General features: G+C 35.6%; 1 protein-coding gene and 1 long non-coding RNA gene across 3 annotated transcripts in view; one reads left to right on the top strand and one right to left on the bottom strand.

Moving 5' to 3' along the window:
* The first annotated feature begins 3,132 nt into the window (after positions 1–3,132).
* Positions 3,133–7,572, top strand: LOC105115008 (uncharacterized). The gene is made up of 2 exons (XR_840250.1): positions 3,133–3,405; positions 7,433–7,572. It is a non-coding gene; the product is annotated as an uncharacterized LOC105115008 (long non-coding RNA).
* A 185-nt stretch (positions 7,573–7,757) lies between these two features.
* Positions 7,758–12,012, bottom strand: part of LOC105115009 (mitochondrial phosphate carrier protein 3, mitochondrial-like) — an 8,983-nt gene continuing 4,728 nt past the window's right edge. For both annotated transcript variants that reach the window (XM_011011769.1, XM_011011768.1), the window contains 5 exons: positions 9,792–10,153; positions 9,656–9,699; positions 8,497–8,711; positions 8,281–8,405; positions 7,758–8,193 (listed from right to left, as the gene is read on the bottom strand). In XM_011011769.1, coding sequence (XP_011010071.1) covers positions 8,142–8,193; positions 8,281–8,405; positions 8,497–8,711; positions 9,656–9,699; positions 9,792–10,153 — 798 coding nt within the window. In that variant the 3' untranslated portion in view covers positions 7,758–8,141. The remainder of the gene's footprint in view (positions 8,194–8,280; positions 8,406–8,496; positions 8,712–9,655; positions 9,700–9,791; positions 10,154–12,012) is intronic.

A 12,012-nucleotide genomic window follows, 5' to 3' on the forward strand; every position in this document is an offset into this window, starting at 1 on the left:
AACCTCCTTATGCTCCACTTCCTACAAGAAATTTTGAGGAAACTTTGTATGCATTCATTGAAAAGCAAGAGACAATCAACACTCAACTTGCTCAAAGCATAACAGATTTTAAAGATACTCTTGCAAAATTCACATCTGCTCTCAATTTTCAAAAGAAAGGTAAGTTTCCATCTCAACCATAGTAAAATCCCAAGGGGCAATATAATGTAAATGCAAGTAGTTCTGGAAGTCAACACATGGATCAAGTCAAATCAATCATCACTCTTCGTAGTGGTAAGGTTATTAAAAAACCCACTCTTGAACCTTGTGAGAAAGATATGAGTCAATCTCTAAGGGTAAGGAAGGGGTTGAATCTGAATATTGCAAGGAAAAGACTGATTCCCTGCCAGCACTTCCATTTCCTCATGCCATGACCAATCAGGAAGACATCGATGATGAAAAAGGCACCGAAAATGTTGATGCGGATCTTTTTTCAAAAGTGACAACAGATTCGACACCCGACATCACACCAATCAATTATTCATTTCCTGATGAATCTCTACTTTCTCTTAGTTCAATGCCTTGGTTTGCTAAAAATATCAATTTTCTTACTTCAGGATTTTTGCTAGCTCACTAGAGTACCGAAGACAAGAGAAAATTTTTGAGCAACATGCAAAACTTTTATTGGGATGACCCTAACTTATTCAAATATTGTCCTGATCAAATATTTCAAAGATTCATTCCTGACAATGAGGTAAGTAGTGTCATTAAACTTTGTCATTCTGAAGCATGTGGAACTTATTTCTTGTCAAAAAAGACAGCTATAAAAATCTTTCAAAATGGATTTTATTGGCCCACCATGTTCAAGGACACACATGCATTCTGGAAAACTTGTGAAAATTGTCAAAAAGTTGATACTGGTCAAAAAGTTTTGTTTTATAATTCTCAACTCTATGCATTCCTTAGAGAGCTAAGATCAAGATGGAGCAATCCTTATGGGGTCTGTGATATTGAGAATTCAATGAATGACAATGATTTTAAGGAAAATGGACATCGTTTGAAAGCTTACTTTGATAATTTTCCTAGTGAAAATGAATCAACTGGTTTGAATGATCTTGTAGATAAAGGTTGTTTATTTTGTTTTTCTCACATTGTTTTTGTGTTTCTTTTTGAGTGATTTTTGCTAGTTTCTCTCACCCAGTCAAATGGCGGACAACGGTACTCCATGACTTAAGTCGGTTCTTTCAGTTTCCTATAATAACTGATATTTGTGTATATATTTGTGCAATTCTTTGAATCTCTCTTCCAATTCTCATTTGAAAATGAACACTAATCTTGAAAAATTAAAAAAGTATTTTCCCGCTGATGCCTTCATTGCTTTACCAGGTGGTCTAGGCACATTGGAAGAGATCTTTCATATTTTCTCTTGGGCCCAATTGCACATTCACCATAAACCCATAGGTTTGTTAAATGTTAATGGTTATTATGATAAGTTGTTGTCTTTTCTTGATCATGCTGTGGAACAGGAATTTCTAACATCTTCTGCACGATAAATCATAATCTCTGCTGCTACTACTGAACAATTGATTGACCAACTACAATTTTTCATTACTATAATTGATCTTTCCATGAGTCGCATAAATTGGTCAACTAAGGAAAGCCGTAAAAAGCTTAGATTGGATTTGAGCCTTCATTTATGAATCTTTGTATTATTTGATGTAACCATATTATTCGATAGTTTCACCCACTTTTACCTAATGTTTTGTCCATGTTTTATATGTAAAATGCCTTGATATTCTTTGTTTTATGTTTTGAAGGCACTTTTGGATGAAAAATGCAAAAAGGAGTAAATTGGAGATAATTGGCAGATTTGACGTTCAGTCGATGTTTTGTGCAGAGTGTGAGTTCTAGAGATCAAAATGAAGTGATTCCAGTGGCTCTAAAAAGCTAACATCCATACCTTTCTGGAAATGTAATGCAAGAAAAATACAAAGAGGAAGATCATGGAAATCACATCCTTCAAAGTCAAATCTCGTATTCTGCCACTGTTGACCTTTGTCCATTCAAAATTCCATATCTGGAGCTATAGAAGTCCAATTGATGCAAACTCAATTTTGTTGGATTCATGACTCAAAGGTCTAGAAACGCTCCAATTTTCAGCCAAAAACGATGTCAGATGAGGGCGATATGATTTTTCAAAGATGACAACTGAATTCTGCCAGCAATCAGGTTTCGTGAAGAAATGAGTCCAAATTATGTTTCGAAGCTTCTAAACTATCATCCAAGTTGTAATTTCAGCAATTTAGCCCCTCTAGTAAATCAATCTAGAAGGTCAAGAAAAGTAGCCACCAACCTCAATCCACCAACCTCAAATCACCAACCACAAACCAGCTGCAAGTTGGAATGCTGCCATTGTCAAAGAAGGAGGCTACAATGGTGGGTTGTTTGTGGTGACTACTAATGTCAAAGTTTGGCAAGTTAGGCAGCCACCATTGTTGATAAAGAAGCAAGAGGAGCTACCATTGAAGCCTATATATAGACACCAAGAGAGCCAAGAAAGAAGAGGAGGGAGTGCAATAGAATCAAAGAAAGGTGGTAGCAACTAGAAGTGAAGAAACACAAACTCTCCTCTCTACATACGGGAAATAATTCTTTCTTTTATCTTTAGGAGTAGTTGTTCAATAGATATGCAAGGCTAAGCTCTTTTCTTGGTTGCAAGCACACATCCACCAATGGAAATTAGAACCGATCCTTGAAACAAAACTACAATTTATATTCTGAATTTTTATCTTTTCTTAATGTTGGTTAATTAACGGATCCGCCGTATAACTAACCCTAACCAACAAACAATCACAATGTCCACATTAATGATTTAGTTCAATGACAGCCCTAAGAACTAGATATTTGAGTGTTCTCCCTAAGTTTAATAATGTAGTTCCGCCACAATTATCAAGCTTAGTTGCTTCACAAGTTCATACATCACAACTCCGGTTTTGATACCAAACTTAGCAATAAATTGTTCACAATAATAACTTAGAGTTCCGCTCTAGCAATTATCAACAACAATCATAGAAAATATGCATAGGAAAACAACCATACTTATTCATAATATAATAAAAGAATATCAAACCATAAACATAGAGATCTTCTTGTTTGGAGGGGTTGATTTTGTTGACAATAATATTAAACATTTAGAAAACATTATAAGAAAGAACTCTAAAAATACAAATGCTATTAGATCATGATCTTAAACTATGCCTACTTGTAGATCCCATTAATTTAATGGTTGATATGTATTTTTAAAAAAACTTTTATTATATTTTCTTCATGTCTAGAAGAACGATGGAGTCACTTTCCACCTTCAAGCCCTGGAAACTCATGTCTATTGGAAATAGGATCACTTTCCCTCATGGTCACTATCACAGGGTCGTGTCATGATGGTAGAGGCTCTTGTCGTTTCTTCTATGTGAGGTGTTGTGTATTGGAAAGGATTTTGAATTTAATCATAAAATTATGATTAATATTTAGGAGTCATCATCTAGTATTATGGTCACTAGGAACCTATGGTCTACGAGAGTCTAGGTAAGAGACTAGTTGTGCAAGGAAGAGACGCATCACCCTCAATGCACCCTACCTAGGATAAGCTGCATTATTATTTGATCATTTTTTTTTAATCAGGTTTCTACTTGTTGGTCTTTTCTAAGGTTCAAGGTAGATCTCTCTTCATAGAAAAACTCTTTACCTTATTGGGTTAAATTCTAACCATTTTAAGGTCTAAATTTTAGCATCATATATATTTACACCTTATATCTTTAATAGTTGATGTGTACTTTATCGTGTAATTTTACACCCAAAAACATCAAAGTCTACATATAGATCTTAAAAAAGTTGGACAAAAAACATTTTTGATATTTTGGTCAAACCCTAATGGATTATCATAAATTGGTTATTGACACGACTAAAAGATTGATGTAAATTGGTTATGACATCCATTTTTTTTATTTTTAGAACATGAGAAAGATGCAAAAAAAAAAATAGTGAAAATATGCTTGGAAAAGTTTTTTAGGATTTGGTCGTGTGCATTAAAATATTTTTTTTGAGATATTTCATAGAAAATCAAGTATTTTAATACCATATTTGTGTTTTACAGTGTAAATATACAATCCAATATTATGCAAAATTAGTAGAAATAACGTAGTTCCGCCACAATTATCAAGCTTAGTTGCTTCACAAGTTTATATACCCTAACTCCGGTTTTGATACCAAACTTAGCAATAGATTGTTCACAATAATAACTTAGAGTCCGCTCTAGCAATTATCAACAACAATCATAGAAAACATGCATAGGAAAACAATCATACTCATTCATAATACAAACTGAAAATAAATGAAGAATAAATCTCACAGTTCTTGAAATCTGAAAGTTTCTGCGTCCTTGCAACCAAGAAAAGAGCTTAGCCTTGCATATCTATTGAACAACTACTCCTAAAGATAAAAGAAAGCATTATTTCTAGTATGTAGAGAGGAGAGTTTGTGTTTCTTCACTTCTAGTTGCTACCACCTTTCTTTGATTCTATTGCACTCCCTCCTCCTCTTTCTTGGCTCTCTTGATGTCTATATATAGGCTTCAATGGCAGCTCCTCTTGCTTCTTTATCAACAATGGTGGCTGCCAAACTTGCCAAACTTTGACATTAGTAGTCACCACAAACAACCCACCATTGTAGCCTCCTTCTTTGACAATGGCAGCATTCCAACTTGCAGCTGGTTTGTGGTTGGTGATTTGAGGTTGGTGGATTGAGGTTGGTGGCTACTTTTCTTGACCTTCTAGATTGATTTACTAGAGGGGCTAAATTGCTGAAATTATAACTTGGATGATAGTTTAGAAGCTTCGAAACATAATTTGGACTCATTTCTTCACGAAACCTGATTGCTGGCAGAATTCAGTTGTCATCTTTGAAAAATCATATCGCCCTCATCTGACATCGTTTTTGGCTGAAAATTGGAGCGTTTCTAGACCTTTGAGTCATGAATCCAACAAAATTGAGTTTGCATCAATTGGATTTCTATAGCTCCAGATATGGAATTTTGAATGGACAAAGGTCAACAGTGGCAGAATACGAGATTTGACTTTGAAGGATGTGATTTCCATGATCTTCCTCTTTGTATTTTTCTTGCATTACATTTCCAGAAAGGTATGGATGGTAGCTTTTTATATCCACTGGGATCACTTTATTTCAATCTTTAGAACTCACGCTCTGCACAAAACATCGACTGAACGTCAAATCTGCCAATTATCTCCAATTTACTCCTTTTTGCATTTTTCATCCAAAAGTGCCTTCAAAACATAAAACAAAGAATATCAAGGCATTTTACATATAAAAAATGGATAAAACATTAGGTAAATATGGGTGAAACTATCGGTCGTGTCAGTTACATCACTGACCTAGCTAACTAGGCCAGGCTCAACTATAGAAAAGGCTGGGCCGATTTCAGCCCAACACATATTTATTTATTTTTTTGGGGTCGAGCTGGGCATGGCCTAGAAATTTAGACTAGGCCAAACTCTACCTGACCCAACATCCACTGTATGAGCAATAGGCATGAATTATAATTCACGCTCACTGTTCATGTGAACAGTATGGCATGAATTATAATGCAGGCCTACTGTTCACGCAATGAACAACATGAAGAAGAGGAAGAGGAAGAGGAAAGTTACCTTATGTGAGGGTAGTCTGACCGAGGAGGATTACGTGGAGCAAGCGGTGGCAATAGTGAAGAGTTGAGCCGTCGAAGTTGCTGCTACTCACATTGTAGGTGTTGCTACTATCGCGGTTGGTGTTAGGGTTGCTTATGGTTGGAGTAGATGAGGAGAGAATCGTTGCCTCTACTACTACTGGCAAGGGTGGAAGCTGCTGGAAAGGGTGGTTTCTGCTACAGTTGGGGTCGTAGTGGTAGAGAGGGAAAAGAGCTTCATAGAGAATAGAGAGAGAGAGAGAGAGAGGTGGTGCAGCTACCACGTGAGGTTGTTGAGTGTCTGATGGTGATGTATATTATAGTAAGATGGATGGTGGTGGTGGTGAAAGGTGCGGCTGAGAAGAAGAAAGCAAAAGAAGATGAAAATAGGGGAGAAAGACTGATTTTTTGTCAACTTTACACCTAATTTTCTTTCTCCTCCAAACATCCTATTTATAGGGGTGGAAGGGGATAATCTTGTCTTTGCTGAGGAAATTTTTAAGCCCTTGATTTGACTAGAAAAATTCAAACCGTTGGTTCAAATTGTGTACCTTGAACTACCAAATCTGACAGTCCAAGACTGCCCGAGTTGGTTATGTTAGGCTAATTACTGGAGCAATTTTGATGTTTATAGGCCTGAATGAATCATACTCGGGGATAGAGGGATTTTAGGTGACCATTTTGGTGCATTTGTTGTCAATTTTGGGGGACATACGAGGCATTAAATGCACCTACAAAACTGCTACCCGAACAACATTCACAGGAAAAACAATGGACAGTGTTACCCAAGCAACATTCACAGGAAAAACAATGGACAGTGACTAGGAGTCTTATGGTCTCTTTATATATATATAAAGTAAAAACGACGTTGTTTGGGGTAAATAAATGAGTTTTATCTAACTTCAATTGAGTCCTACTTTCGCATCCTTTCAATTGTACACATAATTAACCATAAATCTTTGATTTAGTGCAATTTAGACCCCTGCCAAAACTTCAATTGGAACCCCAAGTTTATATGCCTTTTGCAATGTAGTCTTTGGTCTCGAATTGATACAATTTCACCCCTCATTAATTATTAAACTTTCAAATTCTTTAATTTTACCCTCGAATGTTTTGTCATTTAAGCTCTTATAATTTAGCGTCTTTTGCAGATTGGTTCTTAACTACTAATTTTATTAATTTAATCTCTAATTAACCCCAAAACTTCAATTTTTTTACAATTTGATCTCTGACTTCAATCAATTAACTTAGTAAAAATTAGATTTGGTCACTTAAAATTCTAATTTTCTCAATTAAGCTTCCAAACTTAATTTTTCACCAATTAAATAAAATTAATTTGACCCATTTAAAGTGTAATTAAGTCCTAGCACTTAATTAAATCCTTTAATTGGATCCAAATTAATTCTTAAACATAATTAAAATTTGATTTAGCCCATGATTAAATTAAAATAACATATTAAAATTTAATTATATCCTTAAATTTAATTTTTATACACATTGATCTAATAATATTTTAATTTAACCTTAAATTTGCATTATTTTTTCCTTATTTTTTAGCATAATAAGATACAGCATAATAAGATACAACCAAACCTTAAATTTTCTATAAAATTACAGCTTGGTTGTTATATATATTTTTTACAATCCTCCCCTGTTTGCTTGCCAGTTTTTATTTTAATTTTTATTTTTTAAAAAATAACCCATTGTGACAGTCATAAGCTTATATGGCCACTGGTTCTGCACGGTTTGCCCAGTTCTTCGAGAACCCAGCCATTACTAATTACAGAACAGGGGCGAAGGCCAATGTGGTAGGGTTCGCGCTAGAAGACGCAGCATTACTTAATGAACAAGCATAAGAGCCAATTTTGTATGGCTTTGTTTTGCTGCAATTTCTCCATATTTCCCTCAAAGCTGCATAAATCAAATACACAACAGGTGTGACTCCCTGTAGACAACAAAACAATATAAAACCGCGAGGAATTCGCTAGTCACCGATGTTTGTATGGCATCAACTAAACATTGAAGGAAAACCGGCAACAAAATCGTCGAATCAATTGTAATAATAAAATTAACAAAATAATTAATAATGATGATGATGACAGAAATTTGGACAGGACAAAATACACCCCCCTCCCTATCTGCCCGTTATTTTGGTTGCCCTGATGCGGGATGATGTGATCCTAACATCGAACTGAAATTCCATATATGATCTAGCTAGCAAAAGTTTTCATTATCTGTGAAGGATGAGAACAAAACCATCCCCCGATGCCGAGATGACAAAAATTGACTAAGTCTTTGAATGTGAAAGAATAATCTCTGTTAGCTTCGGAATCACTAAAGCAGCTCCATTTCTATTTTTATTATTTCCTATATGTTCTCCCAGGTTCCATCAGATCGATACAAACCAACCTGTCAATTGATAGAAACTTTAAACCTTTGCAAGTTCAGCAGCCGCGGGGGCAGGGCCACCAGTAGTAGGCCTGAAAAAAACACATCGAATCCTTTTAGCAGCAATGAAACCGCATATCAAGGCACAACAAAGCTTCATAATCATAGGAAATACTTACAATCCCACAAAAACTTTGAATGCATCATAGATGCCCCACTGAGCTCCAGTAAGAGTTCCAATCATGACAATTCGGAGAGGCAACCCACGAGTGAACAGACCCCACAAACCTAGCTTCTTCACACCCTGCAGAACCAAACAGCATCACAGTTACCCTGTTAAAAAGGAGACCAGAAAATATTTTTTTCCAGGGAATACACTTTAAGAAGGTACTCACATCACCAACAGTTGCCCCTTTAGAATTGTTCAGGAATGATACGAGATTATCGGCTGGATGAGACACAATAGCACAGAACACGCCAGCAACATAACCACCAGCAAAACTAACACTAAGTTGCAGAGATTTGCTGCACTGGTCCTTTGGTTTGGGGATGGAATACTTGTAGATCATCTCTACAATGGTCTCAAACGATGCAAACTTCATCATTGTATCTGCAATGAAAACAGTTAACATTGTCAACAACCAGAACAACTAATATGACCAGTAATAAGTCAGATTGTCACACAGATAGCAACTTATAAAAAACTAACACTCGAATACAGAAAAGGTTCAGTGCTAGTGTTGCACATAAACCACAAGATGAAACCACACATGGTTTGCGAGATGGAAAACCATGAACCATGAACTTAAATGGTAGCATGAAAAGACAAATACCTCAACAAATAAAATCATAGTTCTACCAAAATCTAAACGCTTAATACATGATGCACACTTTCAGATCATTATACAAGTTCTTCTGACAAGCAGCTTGGCTCTGCTAGGCCTTGTGCTTACAAATTAAGCCGTTGTTACTAATGTACACACAAGCACTGAAATGAAAGCTGTATTAAAAAGCACTGTGAATGTTTGGTTACAGTTATTATTTACGTGAGGCTATCTTTAAAAACAAAACTTAAATATTTTGTTAATCCCATGTTAGAAATGCCATTGAAATACAAAATACAAATAAGGACACAAGTAATTTTTTATCTATTAAGATGGATATGAGATGATATAAAAAAAAAATGGAACATTAAAATTAACTAAAACAAATAGAAAACCAACATATTTTTGTTGTTTAATCAAAACATCCCATCTAATAAAAACAATAAAATTACTTAACAAGAAGAGCTCATATCAAACATATAGCCATGACCTAAAATGCAATGTCCTTCACAAGCCAAAAGAAACTATTGTCATAAATAATGTTGTAAACTCCAACATTTATAAAAATAAGATGGTCATAGTATCAGTTCAAAAAAAATTAAAATAGCATAAAAAATTGAAAAAATCAATTGTACTGATCAGTAAAAAGCACACAATTATAAAATCTGACTTTCTTTGCCCAATAGAGCTTAAAATAACTATAAAAAAGTAAAGCAGATGTTAAACTTACATGGAATCTGACGACCCCAGAGGGGAACAAGACCTTTGTACAGCCTGAAATAAATGACAAGTTAGTTCGACATACAGCTTTACAGAAAAAAAAAATCAACAATAAAAAAAAAAAATCTTGCCATTATAAAGCATACCCAAGTGCGCCTTCAGCTTTGACAAACTTAGGAAGTCCATCTGATAAACCTCTAGCAAACCCAGGCTGAGTTTGAACACGAACCTTCACTGCCTCAAAGGGGCAAAGAGCAATGTCAGCAATCACCTCAGCAGAAGCAGAACCAGCAAGGTAAATCAAGGTCTTGTACTTGGCTGCAAACTCAGGCCCGGCAAGATCAGAGTAGTACTTCTTGAAAAACTCATAGAAACCAAATTTGCAGGCCCCCTGAGCACTGTAACCAAGAAGGGTGGGCACCCAACCCCTGAAGAAGCCTCTCACTCCTTGCTCCCTGAGCAGAACTCCAAAACCAGATGAGGTGCTCTTGTACTTGGCAGGGTCTATCTTTAAAATCAATCACATAGATATTAGTTCATATCCTCAATATTTTAACATAACATTGCTAACCAATTTATCCTATGCTTGATGGTGCCACAAAATTGAAATGAAAAGAAAATGCATATAAACTACTAGCAAAGATAATACTCCAAATTCACATTGTTTCCAAATCCTGTTAACTTAGAACACTAAATAATATATTATAAATTAGATTTGAGCAAATGTAATAGTTTACAACTGATAGAACACAATAACAAATGAACCCCTTCAAAGACATTCTTCATACCACAATACAATTGATAGATAGTGCACAACAACAAGAATATCGAACTCAGTTCCTAACCAGTTATCTAATAAAAATATCACATTTGCTCAAAATATGTATCAATGACTCTCTAGAGTGTTATGAATCACAAAACTAAAAAAATCAAAGACACATTTAGAAAGTTTTCTAAAACAAGCATTAAAAAAGATCCATGGAAACAGACGAAACAGTTGAAAAATAAAAATATCAACAGAAAGCAACTAACACTAAAAAGCGCTCGACATTTACCTCTATGCATCACGAAAGAAGTCAAATGCTCAAGATGAAATATAGAATAAAACAGTCACTCTATATATACTTAAGTCACCAAAAAACAGATATAATCTAACACAAAAAGAAAAGAAAAAACAGCATATCTAGAAATGTTAAATAGATTTGACTTATTAGAAACCCTAAAAACCACAAAAATCTATAAAAGCAAACAAGTGTTGGTGGGAGAAACCACTTGTGGTGACTTTGAAACACTCGGAGGGGATAAAACACACTCTTTTATTTCAAGAACAACAAGCTTACAATAATGAAAAGCTTACAATAACAACCCCTCTTTCTTTCTCTCTTTCTCTCTAGTGTTTCTCTCAATCTCTCCACACATAATTGCATAAGTTTAACTGCCTATTTATACACGAATTCAAAACAAGAAAATTTTCAACTTTCAAATGTGAAGGCGGTTGTGGCTGGCGGTGTGAAAGCGGCCGGCGACTGGACGGTTGGGCGGTGACAGCTGGTGGTTGCCTTCCTTGACCTTCTAGATTGAGTTTACTTCAACAGAGACCTCATGTACTGGTCTTCATCATGCCTTTCAACATTCTCCAGATGATGGAATATAAAGTGCATTATCTGATATAAACATGAGATTTTTATCCTGAAAAATGTAGTTTTCGCAAATGAAAAGTTTAGGCAGCTACTGATTTGTTTTTTAAGATTTTTGATGGTTTGGGGTTCGATTTAGTCACTCATTTACTCACAGATTATGATGGTATCCCTCTCAGCTCAATATCTCTTGCAGCTTCTTTCAGTCTCTCATGAGTTCTTGAGTTTTTGCCAAATCTTAAACCATGTTGTCAGCTCCGTGGGTCCTATTTCACTAAACCTTAATCTGAGCTATAGATAAAGTTAGATGCAGGGTAGTTTATGTTGGTGGGAGAAACCACTTGTGGTGGCTTTGAAACACTCGGAGGGGATAAAACACACTCTTTTATTTCAAGAACAAAGCTTACAATAACATAAACAAAAGCTTACAACAACCCCTCTTTCTTTCTCTCTTTCTCTCTAGTGTTTCTCTCAATCTCTCCACACATAATTGCATAAGCTTAGCTATCTATTTATACACGAAATCAAAACAAGAAAAGAAATCCTTCAAGTGTGACGGCGGTTTTTGGCCGACGGTGTGAAAGCGGCCGGCTGCCGGTGGCTGGCGACTGGTGGCTGGTCGATTGGTGGCTGGGCGGTGACAACTGGTGGCTGCCTTCCTTGACCTTCTGGATTGAGTTTACTTCAACAAAAGCTGCAGTACTATATCTTTTTCAACAAATAACATTCT

Source organism: Populus euphratica, unplaced genomic scaffold (genome assembly GCF_000495115.2).
Source record: "Populus euphratica unplaced genomic scaffold, PopEup_1.0 scaffold895.1, whole genome shotgun sequence".
In the NCBI taxonomy this organism is placed as follows: Eukaryota; Viridiplantae; Streptophyta; class Magnoliopsida; order Malpighiales; family Salicaceae; genus Populus; species Populus euphratica.